A 25,042-nucleotide genomic window follows, 5' to 3' on the forward strand; every position below is an offset into this window, starting at 1 on the left:
TTCGTTCAGCAAGTGTTGGTTGAGCTCCTGCTGCATGCAGGAGGACATAAAGTGATACAGAAGGTCCAGATGATACAGCAAGAAGGAAACCGAGCTCCTAGCTCCTACCTGTGTGAACTTAGCGGTGGGACGGGGCACAGCAGCTAGCCAGCCAGCAGGGGTGTGACAGTCTCCGGGAGCAGCTGTGACCTTGAGGAGGCCGCTGCAGGAAGAGAGGAGAGTGGAGTTGATTGGGAATGTCAGGGAGGCGTCTCCCCATCCATTTCTGCTTTCACGGGGTTGCTCTGGGTGCTGAGAAGGACCAGATGGGATGGGGTGGCTATGCAACCACTCAGGTGCAGGGGTCGTGTCTGAGAGGGGCTGGAGCCCGGGCTGCCTGGGCCTGGGGATGTGTGAGTGGCGTGGAAATCTCTCGAGGGTGTTGTTCCTACATGTGTCCACATGCCTTTCCCTTAACGGGCTGTGCCCCGCACTGATATCCTTTGCCCTGCTGTCCCCTTTGCCTGGAACGCAGTTCTGTTCCTTCTGTGCCTTCCCCCAGCCTTTGGTCCCATGAGACCCAGCTCAGGTGGAGCTGCCACTGTGAGGACGTCCGCCCGCCCCACCTGCACGTGGCTCTTCCCTCTTGTCACCATGGTGCTGCCTGCACGTGCCCGCGATGGCGCCTTTCATGGGTCGTGTCTCCCGCCCAGCTATATCCTCTGCAGAGATGTCCTCTGTGACATTTATTTTTTCACCTTTGGCCACGGCGCGATTCCCTGGCCAGGTTTGCAGTGGTGAATTGCGCTGAATTGGGTGGAGCTGGGCTTCGGAATTCTTAACACACCTCTGGCCGTGCTGTTCCTGAAGTCAAGGCCCAGCAGCAAAGGGAGGTGTGTCGTGTGGTTCGTCCTGGGTTAGAAGAAGAGCTCCTGGCATGGAGCTCAGAAAACAGGAAGACCCTCCGTTTGTAGAATTTTTGAGATGCATTATTTTACAGAAACTCAAAATGCTATGTGATGATCATACTAGTTACTTCTTCAGTCTTCTCGTAACCTTATATGAGGCCATTTAGGAAGTGGGTCGCTTCCTTGCTGATATTTTATTTTTGAAGAAGTTATTCTGGGGTTTCCTTTTCTTTTTTTTTCCCTTTATTTTGCCCAAACTAATCAGTTGGTTAGCAACAGACCACTTGTGGAAAAGTGAACGAGTTGGCCTTTTATGGGCATGAGCTCAGTAACTTTTAAAAATGATGAATCTTCCATAACTTCCTTTTTGGATGGAGTGTGTGTGTGTGTGTGCGTACACATGTATATACTGCATGCTCTTCAAATCATTTGAGAAGCTTTGACTTTTCAAGTGCATATTTGGATGGCATAAAATGTGGAGCTTGAGTGATTCACCCATTGGATGAAGGAGCCTGTGGCCACACACATGTTTATCCGCCGGGCAGTTCCCAAGTGTCCCCATTTCACACTCTCCGTCTCCACATCTCACAGGAGCATGGCCCAGCCTGGCGAGCGCGGTGACCCCAGGGCAGAGGCAGCCTGCTCAGCGGGGGCTGCTGGTCTCTGCAGGTGCCCAGAGGCCTTGTGGTGAAGCCTAGATTCCCTGGAAGCATACTTGCGTGTGCTTCCTGAGAACTGCTTAGACAGACTTTACTCTTCTTCCTTTTTGCTTTCTCCAGAAGCCTTCTTGAAGAGTATCTTCTTCTTCATCTTTAGTTGCTCAGATGTGTCCAACTCTTTGCGACCCTATGGACTGTAGCCCACCAGGCTCCTCTGTCCATGGGATTCTCTGGGCAAGAATACTGGAGTGGGTTGCCATTTCCTCCTCCAGGGAATCTTCCCAACCCAGGGATCAGACTCTGTTCTCCTGCATTTGCAGGCAGATGCTTTGCCACTGAGCCACCTAGGAAGCTGATCATCTTATAAACTTATTATCTATGCCTTTTATATCATGTAAGGAATGAAGTCACATCTCCAGTTCCTAGAAGAGCCTGGACAGTGCCTTACTAGCCTTTGCTGCTGAAGACTGAGGCTCCTGTCCTCTGTTGGAATCTAAAACTAGGCAGTCTTTAAAACAAACAAAAACGGTGACATTCTAGACAGTGGTGATGAGCTCTGCAGTGACTCGTTCTTTGTACCTGCTGGGAACCTCTGTGACCAGTGGCGGCTGATGTCCTTGGTATTGCAGATGGAATAAGACCTGCTCCGGTGCCCAGGAGATATTCCCTCCAGAAGAGAGGGGGCCAGAGGCCACCAGCCATGAGGGGTGCTGGTGGGGAGGCTTAGGATGGGGAGGCCACCCTGCTTGTTGGGCACATGATGGTTGAATTTCAGTGGGGGTATTATAAAGCCTGGAGAATCTGATCAGGTAGGCTAGAAAACATCAGATAAAGAGCAAAATTTGGTATTTAGTAGTATGGATGATACTGTTGAAGCCTGGGAAAGCGCTGACAGGCTCAGCCAAAGAAAACTGCCTGGGAGTTTGTACTTAGGCTCGAAGTGACAGCAGTTAGTAAAGAGGCCCCTTGTTTTGAAGCGTTCCCCCTAAGGGCAGAGAAGATAGACTCGACACACATGTCTCAATAGGGATTGGTGCACAGAAGATAGGAGTTTCGAAAATCAGGGGGAAGAGCTTTCTAGGTAGATGGTCAAGATTGGCAAGGCTTTCCACAACGATGAAATCTAAGTCTGGATCGTTATTGCAAGCACAGGGCCCAGTGTTGCAATGCAGACAGTGTCTGTGATGAGAAGCTCTTCTCTGGGCACCTGACTCCACTGCAGGGTGCACATGGGGACCGTTGCCAGGCTCGGAGGTTCCAGGGCCAAGCACCTGCTGCCCTATGCCCGGAGCAGGACCCTTTCTTGGCCAATCCCCTGTGATGTTTCTCCCCCTCCCTAAACTAGCGTGTGTTCAACTTCCCTTCCCTCTCTGCCTCCTTCTCTCCCTCCCCACCCCCCACCCCCCAACCATCACCTCTTGCCTTCACCTATTTTACCAGAATTTGATTAGTGAAATAGTTATACCAGAAAAAAATAACTCAGACAAAACATCAGAACCAAATGAGTTCATGACAAGAGGGAGATGTTTGCCCTCTCATTCCTGTGTTTGTGCTTCCCAGTTTCCTTTTCAATTTAAAATTGCTGCTCTGGGTCGGGCATTGTGCTCAGAGTGGAAACACAGGGACGTGCAAGACATGGCATTTCTGCCCTGGCAGTGGAAACAGACACGTGGAAAAGTCATTATACCCCGGATACAATTGCTCTACCAGAAGCATGTTCTATATTTAGGGGGAAAAAAAAATGAGCCAAAATACAAGAATGAGAATATAAAGTGAAATTACGCAAATATCTAAAGTAAGAAATGCTGATAGCCCAGCCTCTTTCCTAATAACCAGCTCATAATGGTTCGTGACCCGCATGCTGTGTGTATGTTTTTCCCTTCCTTCCTTCCTCCTCCCTCCTTGGAGTTATTGTATTAAGTGTCATGCAGATTGTTTTTACAACCCCTCCTATTAATTGCAAACTTGATATGGGAAATTCCCACAGGACTGTTGCTGAGTTTAAAAGAAAGAAACATGTGAACCCCAGGTTACTTTCTGAAGATAGTCTCCTTGGCACCCTGTAAACTGGCAGACGTTAGAGACACCTTCCTTCCTTCATCAGTTTCTTCCTTCAGCAAATATCGTGCGCTTGAGATGAGTCAGGCTTTGCGGTACTGTGTCCTCACTCTCCTAGAACTTTGGGTCTGATGGGGGAACTGTATTTTAAACTGTTACCCCAGTGAACACATAACGGCAGTTGTGGCAAGTGTTTTGAAGCCAGAGACAGGATCTCTGAGAGAATTTGGTGAGGAGACCTCTTTGAAGGGAGGGCAGTGTGGCACACCTTGCTGATGAGGCCGTATTGAGCTGAAAACTTGGAGAGTGAGTGGGGACCAGCAGGTGAACCAGAAGGCAGACTGCAGGGCCTCCTCAGACGAAAGAACAGTCTGTGCAAAGGGCCTGAGGCAGAGATGACTGGGTGGCCGTGGAGGCGTAGGGAGAAGTGAATAAACGGGCGAGGAGGGTGGACTGAAGCTTGGAGGTGGGCACTTTAGGCCTTGTTACAGGTTTTGAACCCTCACCTAAGCTCCCAGAAGCCTCTGCTTCCCCTCAAATGGGCTCAGAGGCCGAGCTGCAGAAAAAAACTCATCCAGCCTCCATTCTCATTCCTGACTTGCTTATTATAAGTGACTTTATGAGCCCTGGGTTCTGAGCGTTAAAAATGTTCCTTTTGATTCGATCTCAAGTTCTCCAACCACGTCTCCCTGCTCTGCACACAGGGCCATCCGTGGGCATTAAGCCAGCTTGCTTTTTATCTTCGTCCTTTGTCTTTTCCACTTAGCTGTGGCCTGTTAAGGAGCCTAATTTAGCGTCTTGTTCTTGCATTCACCCTGTGCTTCTCTGGCCTTAGACTCTTCTTCTTCTGAACCCAAGCCTCTGCTGCAATTTGTTGGGAGAGTCCTGTTTTCTCACTATAAACTGAGAATTTAGGGTTCATTTTATATGAAACGGTAGCATTTCAACCTGTTGTGCTCTGTTCGTCGCTGGATAAGTAGCTCTTAGCGCCTAGTCACATAGACTCTCGTTATTCAGATGGTTGTTTCTCTTGCTTGGGCTCTGTGGCTCCCCTACCCTGGTGTCCACAGACTCTGCCTGTGCGGCATCAGCAAGTGACTGCTGACCATCTGAATCTTCCAGGAAAAATCACAGACACTAGGCTTATTGCGGTTCCTTCTCAATTCATTGCTCATAGTTTTGAACATCACTTTGTTCATCGTTTGCCTGATATTTTAAGGTTTGGTTCCTAGTCTTTTCCCCCCAGGAATTACCTCGTGATCTCAGCCATTTCCTTTATAGAAGTCTTTTTTCTCCATCTAACAAAATTGTTTTCTCTTTTATGAAACACAGCCTAAGCTCTTTTTTCTTCCTAGTTTTTTCCAGGATGGACTGAAAGCAGTTGAAAGCCTCAAACCTTCCATTGAAACACTTTCCACAGACCTTCACACAGTAAGTAACTTCCCTCCCACATGAGTGTCGAAAGTATGCACTATGCACTTGGATTTAAACATGGCTCCCGTGTGATCTCGTGTTTGCATGCCGCACTGCCCAGAACATGACTGCCCTGGAGCGCCCCCACGGAGCGTGGGGAACGGGATTCCTGCTCTATCCTCCCTCTTGGTTCAGAGGGGAAGGTTGCAGTTGTTGAGAAATAACCATGAGCTCCACCATCTCGCTGCACCTCAGCCATACTTTCTCTGCTTTTTTATGTTTTTTAAAGATCAAACAGGCCCAGGATGAAGAGAGAAGGCAGTTGATACAGCTCCGAGATATTCTGAAATCGGCATTACAGGTTGAACAGAAAGAGGTGAGGGGATTTAAGTTTGAAAAATCGCTATTTTACCCTTTCATCCCTTAGTCTCGGGGGCTCTAGGACTGAAGAGGTGAGATCCAGGTCTCTGGGCGCTCCTTCACTCCGAGGTTGTATTGGACAGCATGAAAATATGTAGTTTGTTCTTTGAGTTGGTTTTATAAAACCATCTTTTAAAATATGCTTATTTCGTGAGGAACCATTACCATAAGCCTTGCCTTAATGGCAGCATCTCAACAATTGCTGCTCCGTCCGTCTTACCGTCTCTTCACGTAGACCCTCGTCGTTCATATCGATTACTGTTGATTCACTCCCCAGGGCTCTGTGGTTCCTCTGCCCTGATGTCCATGGGCCCTGCCCGTGTGGCACCAGCAGGTGACTGGTGACCATCTGAGTCATCAAGCCCGGAGATGATGTTCCGTAAAATGGGAGGAGCTCGATTTTCTGCTTTCTGATGGGTAGAAACCTTAGTTTCTTACATCATCTCTTTCATATAATTATTCCTTCTCTGTGTACTAACACATTTGCAGTGATCATTTGTACGTGGGGAGCTGAGTAGAAAAACCATTAAAAGGTACATTTTAAGGTGATTTCACATGTTTGCTACAGTGCAGATATTACAATGTGAAATTTAATGCAAACCCACATCCTTGTCAATGAAATTAAGTGAATTTCAATTGTCAGTGAAATGAGTCATCTATTAAAAGATTTAGCAGAGTGTAAAGTTCACTGCTAGCATTTTGGTATGCTCTATTTTGTTTGAAGTTCTTGTACTATAACTGAATATTGTTGTTTTTCTCCCGAATGCATTTACCTTTTGTGACCGAAGTCTAGGAGAGTAAGTAGTTCAGTATTTTTAATAAATCGTAGAACTTTGCATGCTTTCTTTATGAACTTCAAAAAATAAATATTTCTTCCGTGAAATGTCTAGTAGCAATTTTTATTTTTGTGCTTCCTCTTCCAAGAGCTGTGGGTTTTATTAAAGACCAAAGAATTTGAATGCATAACTGTTAGTGAAATGGAAGTTTTCCAAATTTCCAGTTTAGCCTTTGGGGGGGTCCACTCCTTTGTGAAGGTGAAACCACTGGCCCCCTCCCCTTCCATTGCATCACTGAGTTCTACCTCTCTTCTGAAGCACCTCGGTGCCTGCCTCGGGAGCAGGGGCCACCTCTGTTCCTCCCAGCCCCAGTGATCTGTATTGCACATTCTGTTTGAGTGACTTTTTAAAAAAATGACAGTATATATATTTGGGGGCTTGTTGGCCGTGTCCTCAGGTGTACAAATGCTTTTTTCTCCAGCTGAACCTCAAGCGGGCAGAGGAGGCCTTCCAGCCTTCTGTGCCTTGCCGGCCATCACGTCATCTCACCATATTGCTCCTTCCGTAGGCTCTTGGTAAACATGGGTCAGCTGAGTGAACGGTTGGCAGATTGAGGTCGGATGTAGTGCTGGAAATTTCTCACAGCCTGGTGACTTCCTCCCGGGCTAGAGAAATCTAGGTCCTGATATTCCCAAACATGGAATATAAACAGCTAAAAGGAGGGGGGGGGAGCTTGGAGTATGGAGACTACAGTGGCCTGATTATAACCAGAGGAGATGGCATTGATGTAGGAGCCACCTGCCCCAGAGAACTCAAGGAGGATCCCTGAAAAAGGGTCAGACCTGTGAAGCAAAACCCAGGTTTAAAATTCCAGATAGCAGGTGCTGGGGTTCAGTAGCCTTCTGGGCACAGAGAGGGAGGCCTGTGTTTGCTTTGGCTGCCTGGGAAAAGGAGGTTATTTATAACTCTGCAGAAAAGTGTAACAGACTTACCAGCATAGACCAGAAGTCTTCAATGGCTTGCTGTTTTTCTGGTTTTTTGTTGACCAGCCTGTCTGCCCCAGATGCACACAGGGGTCAGGTGGACCTTCTTGACTGGCTCCTCTGGCTTTACACCCAGAGATGGAACCCACCCATCCACTGGCTGTGAATGTGTTGTCTTTTCTGTGTCTCACACCCTGTGTTGCTTTTTGATGATGATATTTCATCAGCTGGACATTCTGTGAATACACTGCAAGTAGTAAAAAAAAACGTATAAGTTAAATTTGATCTATTTTTAAATGATTTTTGTAATTGAGGTCCCTGCAGTTACAAGAATTGAACATTTGGGCATTCCTGTTTAGTTCTCATTGCTTCTTTTTGGATTCTCTTCTGTGACATAGAAAAATGAAAGTGTTGGTGGATTTTATTCAGTGTTTTAAAAATTCTAAATCTCCATGATTATAGTTCATAAAAATTAGGTTAACATGCCCCAAAGAAACTGTGTTGTTAGTTGGTAGGACTTACCCTCTATGTCCTCTGTGGCGTTTCCTGCCTGTTTCACTTCTCAGGATTTTCCAGGCACTTATTAAGTGTGACTAGTAATCAGGCCTTACAGCAGCATGGCAGGGGAGGTAGTGTTAGCCCACATTTACAACTTGAGTCTGAGAAATGCACTTGCTGGAGTGAACTCAGCTTTGAGTCCTGGTCTCTTCCACTGCAGGGCTCTTCTCTTTCCAGCTATATTATGTAACTTTAATAATATCTCTGTCAGATAGCATCTTTTAAGAAGCTACTCAGAGGGAATTCTCTGGCGGTCCAGTGGTTAGGACTTGGCACTTTCACTGCCAGGGCTCAGGTTCGATCCCTCGTTGGGGAACTAAAATCCCACAAGCTGCGTGGCAATGGCCAAAAACAAGTGCTGCTAACGGGGAACAGGTGGTAAGAGATGTTCGCAGACCACAGCTTAGTGCTCACTTAGCAGAGCCCCGCCCCGGTGTGTCCATGCCCCTGTGTCCAGGGACATGCCTGGGGAAGATGGGTGCAGGTGGACATCACACCCCTCCCTTGGCAGAGAGACTTGAAGCCTCCAATCCACTCATTATAACAGTCGTCTGAACATAGACTTTCTGAGAGGTGGATGGATAAAACGTAAAAGTGTTTGTGATGTTCTAGATTCCTAGGGAGTTCAGGGATATTTCTTGGGTGTGTGTGTGTGTTTCTCTCCCCCTGATACTTCTGGGGTGTGTATGTGTGTAAAATAATATGCGGCATCCTCCTTCTCCCAAGGCCTTCCCAGGTGGTGCAGTGTAAAGAATCTGCCTGCCAGCGCAGGAGACTCATGATGTGTGGGACTGATTCCTGGGTCAGGAAGATCCCCTGGAGTAGGAAGTGGCAACCCGCTCCAGTGTTCTTGCCTGAAAAGTCCCATGGACAGAGGAGCCTGGCAGGCCACAGTCCATGGGTTGCAAAGAGTCAGACACGACTGAGCAACTGTGTGCAGGTCATGTCCCCACCCCACTCCTGAAGATTGCAGATACGAAGTCTACTGTTCATCTGGGTGGTTTCTATCTCTGTAGGCTCCAGTGGCTAACCCTTCATAAGGCCACACAAAACTGAAGATCTTGCTTGGTGCCTGGGATCTGGGGATTTGTCTGGGTGTCACAGGACAGAGGGTATATGGGTGTTGATAGACTTTTATGAGCACTTTCTGAAGGTCTGTAAAATGCCTACATAACCCGTGTGCTTCAGACATACAAACCGTCTCCACGGGGAGGCTCACTCATTCGGGTCTTAGGGCATCCTTGGCCCTCCTGGGGAAGCATGGGTACGTTGGAGAGTCTTCGAGAGTCTGGGCAGTGTGGACGCCCTGGCCAGTTGTCCATGTTGTTAGGTGATGGATCTCCTTAGAATGAAAGGCTCTTGTCCCTTGATGTACATTCCGTTCAGCTGAAATGTTGGTTATGTGAAAGGGCCAGTTTTACTTCCTTCCCTTGATCACATGTTGTATAAATAGGTAAAGAAAGGCTGTTTTTTTGTTGGGTCACAATAGACGTCACCTGGAAGGTGTTGAAATAGTTCTAAAGCAGGTTCAGTTTTATATTAGATGGATTATATTCCTCTTACAAATTTTAAATTTTATAGTTTCAGATTTGCTTGCACTTTAAAATTGATTCAAGAAACACCTTGTCTGAAGAATAAAACAGTAATTTCTTCCCCAGCCTCTGGCATCGCGTCTGATTCTGTTGAAAAGAAGAACGTCCTTTATATCCCGTTCGTAAGACCTGTGAAGAGCTCTGATTAATATGCACGGCAGGAACACTTTTAGCAGTGTGTCACATTTCACCACTTACTTTGTTCAGGGTTTTTATTTTTTTCCCCTCCCCAGATCAATAGACATATTTCTTGGTTGTACAGTGTAGCCTTTTGACAGGTCTATTTTTAGTCTTTAGCAGAGATTCAGATAAGTGAACACTGTTTCTCCATTTCCCCTCTACTGCATTCATTTCCAGTGATGTTTAAAGCTGATGTCTAGTGCCAGTGTATGCTGCCCTTCTGAGAGAATGTGGGAACTGGGACCATTCTCATCTCATGAATGAGCTGTTTGCCTTAGTTGTTTAGGGGCATGAATCCCTGTGGAAAAGGAGGATGTTTCTCCTGTCTGGGGCCTGCTTGTTCAGGCTCTGTTGTCAGTTCAGCTGTGGAATGGTTGTGCATATTATTGATTTCTCTGATGAAGATTTAAAAAAAATTTTTTTTTTTCCTGAATTATCTCACCTATATTTCAGAGTTTAAAAAGTCAGTACAAGACAGCCCATGTTCATGGATTGGAAAAGTTACTATTCTTAGGATGGCAGTATGCCCCCAAATTGATGTACAGATTCAGTGCCATCCTTATCAAAATAAAATCCCAGCTGCCTATTTGCAGAAATCCGCAGGCTGATTCTAAATTCATATGGAAATGCAAAAGGAAGGACCCAGAATGGCCAAAGCAGTCCTGAAAAAGAAGAATAAAGTTGGAGGACTCAGCCTTTCTGGTTTCAGAACTTACCACAAAGTCAGGACAGTGTGGCATTGATGTGAAGATGGGCGCATAAATCAGTGAAACCCTCACATTTACGGTCAGTGATTTTCAGCAAAGGTGTTAAGACAGTGCAATGAGAAGGGCTTCCCTGGTAGCTCAGATGGTCATGAACCTGCCTGCCACGCAGGAGACCTGCGTTCAATCCCTGGGTCGGGAAGATCCCCTGGAGGAGGTAATGGCAACCCTCTCCTGTGCTCTTGCCTGGAGAATTCCATGGGCAGAGGAGCCTGGTGGGCTACAGTTCATGGCGTCAGACAAGAGTCAGACACGACTGAGTGACTTTCACTTTCCAATGAGGAAGGAGTCGTCCTTCCAGTAGATGATGCTGGGACAGGATAGCCAGAGCGAAAGAATGCATTTGGCCCCTGCCTCGCGCCGTAATAAGGAATTAGTTCAAGAAGGCTGGAGTTTGCCGGGTGTGGTGGAATGGGCCAGATTCTCAGCTGATGGGGTGGACGGTCTGCCCCGAGGGATGCCCACGGCCCCGCTGCTGGGGTGCATGGGGTCAGAGGAGGGTGGCATTCACGTGTGCTACGTTCCAGGTGTTCACACAGGTGGTCTCCCTTGAGCCTTCCTAGGTTTACGGTCCTGACCAGCAGTTGTTTCCTGTTTTCCCGGGAGGAAACTGAGGCGGGAAGCTTAGTAACTTGCCCAAGGAAAGAGGCAGAATGTTGCTTTTGTGAGTTTTGCTTGAAAGCCTCACCTCTGTCAGCGCGCTATGTTTCCTTTCTTCCCAAAGGCTGCTTTTGCTGCACCAGGAGCTTCTTGCCATTGTCAGGGACTTAAGGCTTGTAAATAAGTGAAATCTAAGTAACTTCACAAGTCACTGCCAGACAGCCCCTTCTTCTTTCAGCCAGTTTGGGGATGCCGGTGTTTGTCATCTCCCTCTCCAGCCTGTGGGTGGCATTTATGGGTCCCAGGATATGAATTGTATGTCCCTTTTTGGATGTGTTTAAGAGGGGAAATTCTCTAATTTAAAAAAAAAGCTTTTTTTTGTAAGGGCATAAGTGTCTTTGTGTGTTGCCTTTTGAAAGTTGGAATCTGGACAGGATTAAAAACAACTCGCTTCTTGACCCTTTTCAGGATTTGCAAATGCGCCAGAGCACAGCCTATAGTTTACACCAGCCTCAGGGGAACAAGGAGCACGGCACAGAGCGCACCGGCAACCTCTATAAGAAGAGTGACGGGTGAGTAGACAGGGTCGCTACAGGCTAGGGGTGTGCGTGTATGTGTAGACGGCATCACTGCAGGCTAGGGGTGTGCGTGTATGTGTAGATGGCATCGCTACAGGCTAGGGGGTGTGTGTGTGTGTGTAGATGGCATCACTACAGGCTAGGGGTGTGTGTGTGTGTAGACAGCGTCACTACAGGCTAGGGGTGTGCATGTGTGTGTAGACGGGGTCGCTATAGGCTAGGGGTGTGTGTAGGTGTGTGTGTGTGTGTGTAGACGGCATCACTACAGGCTAGGGGTGTGCATGTGTGTGTGTAGACAGTGTCGCTACAGGCTAGGGGTATGTGTAGGGGTGTGTGTGTGTGTAGATGGCATCGCTACAGGCTACGGGTGTGCATGTGTGTGTAGACGGCATTGCTACAGGCTAGGGGTGTGCATGTGTGTGTGTAGATGGGGTCGCTACAGGCTAGGGGTGTGCGTGTGTGTGTAGACGGCGTCACTACAGGCTAGGGGTGTGCGTGTGTGTGTAGACGGCATCGCTACAGGCTAGGAGTGTGCATGTATGTGTGTAGATGGGGTTGCTACAGGCTAGGGGTGTGCCTGTGTATGTAGACAGGGTCGCTACAGGCTAGGGGTGTGCGTGTGTGTAGACGGCATCACTACAGGCTAGGGGTGTGCATGTGTGTGTAGATGGCATCGCTACAGGCTAGGGGTGTGCGTGTGTGTGTGTAGACAGTGTCGCTACAGGCTAGGGGCATGCGTAGGGGTATGTGTGTGTAGACAGGGTCGCTATGGGCTAGGGGTATATGTAGGGGTGTGTGTGTGTGTAGACGGCGTCACTACAGGCTAGGGGTGTGCATGTGTGTGTAGACGGCATTGCTACAGGCTAGGGGTGTGCATGTGTGTGTGTAGATGGGGTCGCTACAGGCTAGGGGTGTGCGTGTGTGTGTAGACGGCATCACTACAGGCTAGGGGTGTGCGTGTGTGTGTAGATGGCATCGCTACAGGCTAGGAGTGTGCATGTATGTGTGTAGATGGGGTCGCTACAGGCTAGGGGTGTGCCTGTGTATGTAGACGTGGTCGCTACAGGCTAGGGGTGTGCGTGTGTGTAGACGGCGTCACTACAGGCTAGGGGTGTGCATGTGTGTGTAGACGGCATTGCTACAGGCTAGGGGTGTGCATGTGTGTGTGTAGATGGGGTCGCTACAGGCTAGGGGTGTGCGTGTGTGTGTAGACGGCGTCACTACAGGCTAGGGGTGTGCGTGTGTGTGTAGATGGGGTCGCTACAGGCTAGGGGTATGCCTGTGTATGTAGACGGGGTCGCTACAGGCTAGGGGTGTGCGTGTGTGTAGACGGCGTCACTACAGGCTAGGGGTGTGCATGTGTGTGTAGACGGCATCGCTACAGGCTAGGGGTGTGCGTGTGTGTGTGTAGACAGTGTCGCTACAGGCTAGGGGCATGCGTAGGGGTATGTGTGTGTAGACAGGGTCGCTACGGGCTAGGGGTATATGTAGGGGTGTGTGTGTGTGTAGACAGGGTCACTACAGGCTAGTGGTATATGTAGGGGTGTGTGTAGACAGCATTGCTACAGGCTAGGGGTGTGCATAGGGGTGTGTAGACGGCATCGCTACAGGCTAGGGGTGTGCATGTGTGTGTGTAGATGGCATCGCTACAGGCTAGGGGTGTGCGTGTGTGTGTAGACGGCATCGCTACAGGCTAGGGGTGTGCATGTGTGTGTGTAGACGGTGTCGCTACAGGCTAGGGGTATGTGTAGGGGTGTGTGTGTGTAGATGGCATCGCTACAGGCTAGGGGTGTGCGTGTGTGTGTGTAGATGGGGTCGCTACAGGCTAGGGGTGTGCCTGTGTATGTAGACAGGGTCGCTACAGGCTAGGAGTGTGCATGTGTGTAGACGGCATCACTACAGGCTAGGGGTGTGCATGTGTGTGTAGACAGCATCGCTACAGGCTAGGGGTGTGCGTGTGTGTGTGTAGACGGTGTCGCTACAGGCTAGGGATGTATGTAGGGGTGTGTGTGTGTAGACGGCGTCGCTACAGGCTAGGGGCATGCGTAGGAGTATGTGTGTGTAGACAGGGTCGCTACGGGCTAGGGGTATATGTAGGGGTGTGTGTGTGTAGACAGGGTCACTAGTGGTATATGTAGGGATGTGTGTAGACAGCATTGCTACAGGCTAGGGGTGTGCATAGGGGTGTGTAGACGGCATCACTACAGGCTAGGGGTGTATGTAGGGGTGTGTGTGTGTGTGTAGACGGTGTCGCTACAGGCTAGGAATGTGTGTAGGGGTGTGTGTGTGTGTAGACGGCATTGCTACAGGCTAGGGGTGTGCATAGGGGTGTGTGTGTGTAGACCGTGTTGCTAGAGGCTTAGGGTGTGTGTGTACACATAGATGGCATCGCTAGAGGCTTGGGGTATGTGTGTGTATGTAGATGGAGTCACTAGAGGCTCGGGGGTGTGTGTGTGTGTAGACAGTGTTGCTAGAGGCTCATGGTGTGTGCGCACACATAGACGGCATCGCTAGAGGCTTGGGGTGTGTGTGTGTGTAGATGGCATTGCTAGAGGCTTGGTATGTGTGTGTGCACAGACTGCATCGCTAGAGGCTCAGGGGATGGGGGTATGTGTGTGTGTAGATGGCATCGCTAGAGGCTCAGGGTATGTGTACACACATAGATGGTGTCGCTAGAGGCTCGGGGAGGGTGTGTGTGTGTGTGTGGGTGTGTGTGTGTGTGTGTAGATGGCATTGCTAGAGGCTTGGGGGGTGGTGTGTGTGTGTTGTCCTGCGTCCACAATCTCTGAACTCCTTATCTTTCCTCATGTATCTGTAAGGATCCGAAAAGTGTGGCAGAAAAGGAAGTGTTCGGTGAAAAACGGCTTTCTGACCATATCCCATGGCACTGTAAGTATCCTCTCATCGCGGTCCCCATGGTAATGGGATGAGATGTGCGGGCTGGAGGCCTGGGGAGGGGACCCGGCCGTGGGTGCTGGCCCTGAGGGTGCATTTTAAGCACATTTCCTGCTGAGAAGAGCTTGTCTGGGCTCCTCCTCTGTTTGGTACACCTACTGCTTGTTCACGGTTCCCTGATCAGGGGCTCTTGCTGCCTAACAGCGTCAGGAACATCTGAGGAGTCGAGTGGTCTGTGTTTGGAAATTGAACATCACACTTGGGATGATTTCTTCTTTTCCATTAGAGGAAAACAGGCGGTCAGGACTCTGGGAATCAGAAACCTAAGAGAGGAGAGATTTCAGTAACTTCATTGTAGACACACTGCACCCAGCCTTCATCAAGTTCTTTTCTCCAATCCTGTATACAGTTGCCCACGTAGGAAACTGAGCCAACATAGGCTAAGCCAATTGGAAAACCAGTTGGAACAGGATGGTTGGCTAATCTGGCTTGCAGAGACTGGGACTTGTAACCACAGTTACAGACACGGCCCTTGTCCGTGGTGGTCTTGAGGCTTGTTAGCACCTTACCGGGCGTGGACATGGGATCTAGTGAAAGCCACGGAGGCTGATAGACATTTGTTAAACGTCTAGAGGCGGAGCTGGTGGCCCTTTTGCTATGACCAAGGATGCTGGTGGTGGCCTGTGTTCCCACGCTCCTGACCGCAGGCCCATAATGGAGAAGAGCCTTCTTCTTTCCCCCACCATCACCAGCTCCCCTGGGTCGGGCAGAGCTGGGCAGGAGCTCACACAGGCTCTCTGGGCGCCCAGACGGAGCTCATGGCTCAGTGTGGTTCCAGGGAAACGGCCCTTGTCCATGTTGAGGAGTAAGGAGACAGAGTAAACCCCACTCGAAGGATGGCACTGCGGCATGGGCTGTGTTCCACCGGGAACGGTGGCCTCCTTCGTGTCCTCTGACCCTTTGTGGGGAGGGAGAGACCATAGAGCTAGTGGGTGCCAAGAGTCAGGAGGGGTCTCTGGGGGCCTCTGACCTCGGGGTGGAGTGGGGCTCCCGCCTGGGCAGTTGAAGGTCATTTCTCTAAAATCCGGCCTTCATGGGCCTTCTTTACAGTCACCTCATCCTGTGGGGCCTTGCAGTCTGGGTCCTGATGTGAAGTTTTGTCCATATAGGGGTGTGTGTGTGTGTGTGTGTGTGTCAGGGTGTCTGTCCATATAGGGGTGTGTGTGTTTGTGTGTGTGTGTGTGTGTGTGTGTGTGTCAGGGTGTCTGTCCATATAGAGGGGTGTGTGTGTGTCAGGGTGTCTGTCCATATAGGGGTGTGTGTGTGTGAGTGAGTGAGGGTGTCTGTCCATATAGGGGTGTGTGTGTGTGTGTGTGTGTGTGTGTCAGGGTGTCTGTCCATATAGGTGTGTGTGTGTGTGTGTGTGTCAGGGTGTCTGTCCATATAGGGGTGTGTGTGTGTGAGTCAGGGTGTCTGTCCATATAGGGGTATGTGTGTGTGTGTCAGGGTGACAGTGTGTCAGGGTGTCTGTCCATATAGGGGTGTGTGTGTGTGTGTGTGTCAGGGTGTCTGTCCATATAGAGGTGTGTGTGTGGGTGACAGGGTGTCTGTCCATATAGGCGTGTGTGTGTGTGTGTCTGTGTGTGTGTGTGTGTCAGGGTGTCTGTTCGTAGAGGGTGTGTGTGTGTGTTTGTGTGTGTCAAGGTGTCTGTCCATATAGGGGGTGTGTGTGTCTGTGTGTCTGTCTGTCAGGGTGTCTGTCCGTAGAGGGGTGTGTGTGTGTGTGTGTGTGTGTGTGTGTGTGTGTGTGTGTGTGTGTCAGGGTGTCTGTTCATATAGGGGTGTGTGTGTGTGTGTGAGTGAGGGTGTCTGTCCATATAGGGGTGTGTGTGTGTGTGTTTGTGTCAGGGTGTCTGTCCATATAGGGGTGTGTGTGTGTGTGTGTGTGTCAGGGTGTCTGTCCATATAGGGGTGTGTGTGTGTGTGAGTGAGGGTGTCTGTCCATATAGGGGTGTGTGTGTGTGTGTGTCAGGGTGTCTGTCCGTAGAGGGGAGTGTGTGTGTCAGGGTGACAGTGCTGTCGCCTAAGGAAAGCAGACTGATTCAGTCATCAAGCTTCTTTAACGTGGAGAATGGAACAAATGAAGGAAGGCCAGGTTCCTTTCCTGCCTTAACACCTGTGATTCTGTGGTTTGCTTTCCAGCTGTTCTCTACTCTGTTTTAACTCAGGCTTACTGTCTCAGTGCAGAAAATGTTATAAAGTAAGACTGGGTTTCCCTGCATGGTTGTTAACAGCCCTAAAGTCATCGGGTCTCTTGGGCTTCACTGGCGTGTCCACGAGACCCAGGGCCTCAGCTTGAACCAAAGAGTGGTTCTGCCTGCACTTCAGAGATGACAACAGGCCTGGTCATTTCTGGTAATCCCTTGCTGACAACATTGGTTCTCATCACTTCTGTTGCTTGAGCTTCCTCTTAAAAGATACAGAGGCTTAGTTTTCTTTAAATGTTGCCGGTTGTCCCAGTTTTCAGCAGATAGTACAGTTATAACCAGCTTTACTAGCGTGGTGACAGCTCAGCTCGCCACACCACTGCGTGTTGAGTGAGTGCTTCCTCTTTGGGGTTTTTGCTGCAGGGAGTCCTTCCCTCTGGATGCCTCCTCCTGCCTTTAGCTGCCTGGCCTTGATGACCTCTGCTTCCAGCCCAGGAGAGTGGCAGGTGGGGGCTTCGTCCCTCTGCCCACCCTGGGAAACAAGTCAGCCCTATTTCTTCAGCAGGTTCCCTGCTTGCCGCAGAAGGCAGACCCCAGCACCCCAGTGCCACTGCACCCACAGAGCGTTCACACATGAATGAACCCCCACTGAGAAAGGAGAGAGGCCTGTTTGGTTTGGTCTGGTTTGAATCTGGCTCCTTGTGTAGCTTACCTGTTCAGCCAGCATCTCCCTTAGTGTGCTAATTTATCATCAGGAAAAAAAAGGGGGCAGTTTTTCCAAGACTCGACCAAGTAAATGGGAATCTTAAAAGCAGAATCCACCACCCAGCTGAGAACCAGGTCTTTAAGTCGTGTGGAAGCTTGGGATGTATTCGCATTGTTAGGAAAGCTGGTTTCTTCCCAGGGAGCCGGCAGCCTTTGGTACACGAGATTATTGTCTTCTGTGTTTCAGCAGAGGGGCAATGATGACATCCGGGGTGGATTCAGTAGGAAGCCCAAGTTGGTATTCCCCGTTAGCCAAGGCTAATTGTGTTTTCTGGCACTGGAAAGAAGTTATCCTTGGGACAGAATGACTCTAATTAGATATCCTCCTTGCCAGATTCATCACTTTGCCACACTGCCAAAGACCGGAGACTGCACCAAGCTGGAAGAGAAAAGTCTGTTGGCTCTTAAAAAAATCTTTAAAAAAATTTTTTTAATGATTATCAATCAGGCAGAAGGAAGAATATAAGCTTCCTTTTTAAAAGCCTGACAAATGGGGAAAAATGGAGTAGCCTGATTAAAATGGAGCCTCACTAATAACCCGTGTCTTCGCAGCAGACACTTAGGGCTGTAGGTCTGTTTTCTGCTCCTTCCTGAGTTTTTTCCTACTAAACTAGGGCTCTTCAAATTAGGCCTTCAGGAAACACTGGTATCTGATAAAACTAGATGGACCTGTTCCACAGCTGAATTTTAATGATGGGAGCGTTGCCCCAAAAATTGTAGCATGGAGGGAATTTAATGGATAAAATGTTCTGTGCTTAAAATTTTTCTCCCATCCCATGAATTTTTCGGACAGCTTTGCTGACAAGCTCATCATTAATCTGAATGGGCCAGTAGCAAGCCCTTGTTAGTGTAAAACTCGGAACAGCTCAGTGTGGTCGGCTTCTGTGTGTCGTGGCCCATTCTCACAGTTATCCTTTTGGAATGGTAGCCACATTCACTCTATCATCATTCCTATTTCATAGATAGGCACTGGATATTTTTCCAGTGTTTTGTGTATCTCATGATGTGCTCACAGTGAAGTCAAAAGTCTGTCTTTGAGAGGAGCTGAGTCTCAGTAAGAATGGACCGCTTTCCCAACTACCCAGGGAAAACGAAAGAACGCAGGTTGGAGGGGGACGGACGGAGGGGAGCGCTCACTCCAGTGTGGTTCTTTGCTGCACTCAGGACACCGAGAGATAAGCCAGGTGTGGCTCTGCTTCCCAGGAAGCCGTGTCGAGGGCCGTCAGGAGCTTGGGCTCCGGGGCCGGGCTGCCTGGTTCCAGAGTTGGCATCACTGCTCCCAAACTATGCCTGCATCATCAGATTTACTGTCAGGCTCCCTTTCTTTGTAAATAGTGGAGCAGTTCCTCTCTAGGAGAATTAAATGAGTGAGTTCTTTAAAAATGCTTTCAACAGTGCCTGCCTCATATAAGCACATACGATAATAACCACAAGAACAACAGCAGCAACTGAGTAAAAGTATCTGTTCTTATTCAAAATCATCTTCTCGTCCATGGAAGCGTTTCTGCATTGACCACGATCTGTCATCACCCCTTTCACCGCTCCTGTATCTAGATTCAGTGGACATCAGCACTTGGAAGTAGTCCAGGAACGTCCCCTGAGTGCACCTGAACAGTTGTGGGATCCCGAGAGGTAACACAGTAGATGGATGCCTCTTGTGGGCCAAGCCCCTTAGGGAAGCGCTCGGTTGCAGTTGTGGTGTGGGCTCCTACGGTAGAAATATACCATTAGGTCTTCTGGTTCCCAGCAAGCCAGTTAACTCTCCTGATACAGATCTGAAACTGGATTTATGGTGCTTGGGATTGTCAAGGTGTGCATAGAGTCCTGGAGCACGGATTTCTGACAACCCGGGGCGTCTGTTGGGCGTCTGCTGTGATGGATACCCCGTGATTTCCACGTGAGGGATGAGGGCAGCATGGCCGTGACCAGGAGGGTCCAGCCCAACCCTGTCTGTCCAGCTCCTGCTCACACCCAAGTTCCTTTTATCCAACCCTTGTTCACGCTGCTGGGGTCAGCCCTCTTGGAATGGAGGCCCTCAGTCTCGACTCCGAGCTCAGTGGAAGTCGGTCTGTAAATGCTGGTCTGCCCAGGTGTGAGTGTGTGTCTCGGTTAGTCCCGCATCCAGGTGTCTGCCACTTCTTGCCTCGTCTGGTGGCCTTGGGAAGGGTGAGTAAGAACGGCTGAACTCTGAGACATTTGATTCGGTTTCTGTTTTAGCAGCGTGGTGGGTGGTAAGAGAAGCCATTCATACTGGGAGGTTTCTCCAAGATTTCCGAGGGCATTTTGCCATTTGGAATTATTTTTTTTCTGAAATTATCTTCTTATCCTCTGCCCTTTGCTTTCTGGGAACTAGGTATGATAGTTTTTGAAATGGTAGTAAAGTAGTCATTTTTGCCACGTCTCTGACAAAAGGGTGCTGTGATCTCTTGTTACCATTGTGCATGGAGTGGGGAGGGGATACATAAGTGAACGAGGAGGGTTTTGTGGAAAGTTCATTCACAGATGGCTGGCATTAAGGATCATGAATCTATCATCTATCATTATTTCAGAAAGCTGGGGATATGATTTCACCATTATGTTTGTGCCCTGAGATTACTCTCCCTGAAAGTGCTCAGGAAAACACTTTGAGGTCGCTAGAAGCTGATCTGGGAGCCCGTGTTCCCAGCTGATCAGGACGGAGTGCCTCTGGGCTTTGGCCAGGGAGCATTTTGATCTCAGGGAGCCCACTGCCCTTGGACCTCAAAGCTGGCCCAGCATCACTTGTCCCCCCAGACAGGTGGGGGTGTGGGCCCCTGAGTGTCCCTTGCAGGGAGGGTCAGCTGCCCCCTGAGAGCTGAGACCCAGGGACACCCTGCCAGGTGCCTGTGTCGTGCCTTCCAGAGAAAGCCTGCCTTCTGGTCGCTGTTTTTGCAGCTCCAAGACACCCTGTTCTTGCTGCATTTTGATGAGGAATGATGCTGTGGTTTCCCATTCCTTTCCACCCAGATCTGTTTTTGTTTTTTGTTTTTGTCTTTCGACAGGCTAACCGGCCTCCTGCAAAGCTTAACCTGTTAACCTGCCAAGTGAAAACCAACCCCGAGGAGAAGAAGTGTTTTGACCTAATTTCACGTAAGCTTCTTTCTCAGACACTCTGCTGCAGAGAAATTATTTTAAACTCTCGTCTAGGGCATCAACCCCATTTCAAACAGTGCATTTTGGAGAATTGGTTTTCATGGAGAAATGCCTTTTTTCCAGTGACTGCATCCTCTCTTTCCCCCGTGGTGACCACGGTCAGCTTGCTGGTCTCTTGGGTTCAGGACGCGAAGCTGCTTCACTCGGAGGCTCTGTAAACCCACCACACCCTCTCCGCTTCCCGGGCCTCCAGTTTCCTCTTTGTAAACAAGGAGATTGTGCTAGATCAACCCTCCAGCCTACAGTCCTTTTACTGTGAAAACAGGGCGACTCTGTCTTCAGAGCTCCTCTGACTTGGGGGATGTTAGAAACGCTGCCATATTGGTGTGATGTGGCCCCCAGCAAAGCCCTTGAGACCCCCCAGGTTGGAAATCAATTTGTTTTTCCACCATAGAATCAGCATTTCTGTTCCTGAGTGCTGCTTATTTTGGGGGCACACCCAGAAGAACCCCACAGACCACTCCTTTGTGGCGTGAGGCCTCTCAACCTCCCCTGAAGATAAATGCTGTCTCATTAGCCTCCGTCTCTCCTCAGATCGCGAGGCTTTTAAAGACGTGTGTGGAGTTGTATTATTGAGGCTGGGGAGTTTACTATGTAGTTTAATGCTCACAGCCCCCCGGGACGATCAAGGGAGACAGGGCAAAGTGAGAAGACCCTGGCCTGATGAGCCTCCTGAGAGGCAGGGGAATCAGCCTCCTGAGAGGCTGGGGATTGGCCTCCGGCCTGACTCTGCCTGACTCTTCCTGCTGAGCGAGTTGCTGGGGGCACACATCACTAAGACACCTCTGTTCTCTTAACACACGTGGGTGGTGGGGAAACACAAGTCAAGCTACAGACGGGCAGCAAGGGTGCAGTTTCGGGTGTGGGTCCACCAAGCCCCCAGGAGCACCCATTCCTCCTGAACCTCACCCTGCAAAGCCAGCTTGGCTCTCTCACCCAGAGAGCCCAGAAGAGGAACAGATGGACTGCTGGCTTCAGTCGTTTCCCCACAGGATCCTCCTTTACCCATCTTTCCCCCAGAGGGGGATTGCCTTCCCCCAGAGGGGGATTGCCATGCTGATCAAGCTGTCTGTGAGCCTGGCTGCTCAAGGAAGATGTTCCTGTGGCCAGGCTAGCCCTTCCGTGAGCACATCCATCCTCTTGCCCTCAATACCCTCTCCCCTCCCCCCTCATTTACAAATCTAAGTCCTGAGCTGTTAGTCTCAGATCACGTGGTCCACTCATTGGGGTGGGAGGAGGAGGAGCTGGAGACAGTCTGGGTCAGTCCCCTGAGTGGGACGGACACTCCGGGTCCACATGGAGGGGAGGTGGCCAGCTGGAGCCCGAGCCCACAGTGGAGGAGCAGCCCAGCCCAGGACCCGGCATAGCAGGGCTCCGACCGCATCCTCTTGCTCTTCTTTTCCCTCTAGCTGAAGCTGCTAGAAACTGTTCTTGGTGTAAAGGCATCTTATTTAGTGTGCATGCCAGGGAATTCTTATTTGGCAATCTTCACGGAGAATTTTCCCCCACTCCCCACCGTTCACGTGCTAGAGCACAGAATTAGCTACAGACGTGGATTGCTCTGCCCCCCCACTCCCCATCTCCTTGATTTTCCTCGGGGCCTGGCCTGGTCTGACAGTGAAGTGACTTGGGGAGAATGGAGGGTGTTAGCCTGATGTCAGACTGGGGCCTCTGGACAACCTGCCATGGCTTCTGCTTGGGATGGGTGAGGCCCTGCACTCCAGGTAGACTGGAGGCGGGGAAATGCCCTCTCCTCTCTTCCCAGCATCAGGCAGCAACCCCCCACCCGGCCACTAACATCTGCACTGCAGGATCAAGTTTATTTTTCTGAACTTGACACATTCTCTTAAACCCTGTTCCTTTCCTCAGTAATGGGGGTGGGGGTGGGGTTTCCCCTGGGTGTCAGAAGAAGGGCAGGAGGAGGCTGGAACCTGGAGTCAGAAAACCTGGCGCACTCATTCCTACCCCTTCACCTCTGGGGGCCTCGGCCTCCTCTCAGCCAGCACACCAGAAGTCTCCTGAGGACTCAAGCGCCTGCACAAGTGTAATAACAGCGGAGGCTGGAGATGCCGTGTTTGCGCACTTTGAAGGGCACAGACGTTTACTGTGAACCCAGAGTATAGGCCCTGCCTGGCCCTGCCCTGCTGGCCACAGAACTTGGATCTTCCTCACCCCTTTTTCTTTCTTTTTTGTGTTTTACATTTAACTTTTTTACATTGTTTCTGGACCGATTGTAGACAGAATTTCTGTATATCCCCTATCCGGCCTCCTAATACTGACAGCTTAGTACAGAACTGCCTAATGCCATTAGCTACTTAGTATTAGTCACTCAGTCATGTCCGACTCTTTGCGACCCCGTGGACTGTAGCCCACCAGGCTCCTCTGTCCACGGGATTCTCCAGGCAAGGATACTGGGGTGATCCTACTCCAGGGGGTCTATCTTCCTGACCCAGGGATCAAACCTGCGTGTTCTGCATCGCAGGCAGATTCTTTACCATCTGAACCACGTCCGGGCCATGTCTGGAGCTGTGAAAGCCAGGATGTTTGCATGGCTGCGATGCCCGTAACTGAGAATCTTACTCACATTTCACCATTTCTTCTGTTAGTGTCCTTTTTCTGTTCCAGGGCTTCACATTGCTCCTGCTATTTCGTCCTCGTCTCCTACAGCCTATAGCAGTCCTGTATCTTTCCTAGTCTTTTGTTACTTTGATACTTTGAAAATTATTGATCAGCTTTTTGGTCACCTGGCTCTCAGTTTGTGTTCCTCTGATGCTTTCCCACAACTGGACTGAGGTTACACATTTTGGGCTAAGAACCCAGAAAGCTTGTAAGATCCTTGCTTTAGAGAGGGCTTTTATACTATTCAAAGGGCCATAGCAATTGGGACCAACTCTGTAGCAAGTTAAAAAAAAAAAAAGACTGGTTCTCTTTAGACTTGAATGGAAGAACCATGGCGGCTCGCTAATTTGCATCACAAAGCCACAATTTCCAAGCTAGGGCCTGCCTGTGAAGGGGTGGGAGTGCCTGATTGTACACAAATCATTGACTTCCCAGCGGAGTTTAGACTCTTCCCGAGGTTAATTACAAACCACTTTCTTTTGGAATTGTGTATGAATTATTGTCCAGGCTTACAATTGACAAAAACCCCCTCCTTGCCCTGCAGATGACAGGACGTACCACTTTCAAGCCGAGGACGAACCGGAATGTCAAATGTAAGTTACACAGCAGAGGAACCTGGGACGGGCCATTGTCCTTGGGATTTAACAGAGCGTCACTGTTACTTCTCTAGATGGATGTCCGTGCTGCAAAACAGCAAAGAAGAAGCTCTAAACAACGCATTTAAGGGAGATGACAACACAGGGGAAAATAACATCGTCCAGGAGCTGACGAAGGAGATCATCTCGGAGGTCCAGGGCATGACGGGCAACGACGTGTGCTGTGACTGCGGGGCGCCAGGTGACCCAGCGGCCCCCTCCCAGCCCGGGGGCTGTGGAACCTGGTCACGGATTTTCGCTGTCCTGTCACATGTCCAGTTCAAAGCAGCCCAGCCCAGCCTGGGCTTCCTGAACTGTGTGCAGACTGTGTGGGGAGAGGGTGCCTGCCTCCCAACCCTCATGACAGGCCCCGGAGGGGAAGAGAGCTGAAATTTATAAATGCTTTCTGAGAATTGAAAACAGAAGCACACAGTGAGGGTGAAGCCGGGGTCACCGGTCACTGATGGCTGGAGGCTGCGGCTCCTTCCGGGGTTTGATCCATCCTCTCTTTGTACTATGAGTGCAGCAGCTTTAAGCCGCTGTCTAGCCGGTAACCCTGGAAGAGCCACTGGCTTTGTCAGATGGCAGTTTTCCTGTTTGGAAAGCGAAGGGACCAGTCCAGACCCCTTCCAGCTGCCGTGTTCTGTGAAATGAGGTTTTTATTTCTGAGTTTCAATAAAGCCTGCTGGGCTTCCTGGGTGGCACTAGCCATAAAGAACCTGCCTGCCAGTGTGGAGATGTAAGAGACGTGGGTTTGATCCCTGGGTCCAGAAGATCTTCTGGAGGAGGGCATGGTAATCCACTCCAGTGTTCTTGCCTGGAGAACCCCATGGACAGAAGATGCTGGGGGTGACGGTGCATAGGATTCCAAAGAGTCAGACACGACTGGAGCGACTTTAACACTCACTGGGGTTTCATTTTTAATGGACAGAAATTATCATTATAGATTTTAACAAACAGTACTTTAAAAGTTTAAAGAGTTGACTTACTCTTGTAATTCAGATGGAATGGCTTTGGTCAGGGGAGCTGCAGAGTAGTGTTTTCTGAATATTTATGAAATGGGCTTGGTTAGGATGGCCCCTTACCTTCTAGTTCCTCTAGGTCTATGATGATTTTTTTTTGAAAACAAAGCAAAGATGGAGTGGACAGTTGAGACATACTGTGGTGGGGGGCAGGGGGTTCCTGTTAGGTTGGAGGCTGTATTTGGGGGTAATTTGCAGAATTACCTCGTGAGGCCTTGGACCATTAATAACATGTCTTTGGCGGGAGATGAGGTGGGTAG

General features: G+C 49.7%; 1 protein-coding gene across 1 annotated transcript in view; it reads left to right on the forward strand.

Moving 5' to 3' along the window:
* Nucleotides 1-25,042, forward strand: part of ASAP2 (ArfGAP with SH3 domain, ankyrin repeat and PH domain 2) — a 157,732-nt gene that overhangs the window by 96,618 nt on the left and 36,072 nt on the right. Inside the window, exons 8-14 of the mRNA XM_068983251.1 lie at nucleotides 4,960-5,035; nucleotides 5,307-5,393; nucleotides 11,359-11,462; nucleotides 14,288-14,357; nucleotides 20,356-20,443; nucleotides 23,670-23,718; nucleotides 23,796-23,962. Of these exons, the coding sequence (XP_068839352.1) occupies nucleotides 4,960-5,035; nucleotides 5,307-5,393; nucleotides 11,359-11,462; nucleotides 14,288-14,357; nucleotides 20,356-20,443; nucleotides 23,670-23,718; nucleotides 23,796-23,962 (641 nt within the window). The remainder of the gene's footprint in view (nucleotides 1-4,959; nucleotides 5,036-5,306; nucleotides 5,394-11,358; nucleotides 11,463-14,287; nucleotides 14,358-20,355; nucleotides 20,444-23,669; nucleotides 23,719-23,795; nucleotides 23,963-25,042) is intronic.

The sequence above is a fragment of the Capricornis sumatraensis genome, chromosome 1 (genome assembly GCF_032405125.1).
Source record: "Capricornis sumatraensis isolate serow.1 chromosome 1, serow.2, whole genome shotgun sequence".
Taxonomy (NCBI): Eukaryota; Metazoa; Chordata; class Mammalia; order Artiodactyla; family Bovidae; genus Capricornis; species Capricornis sumatraensis.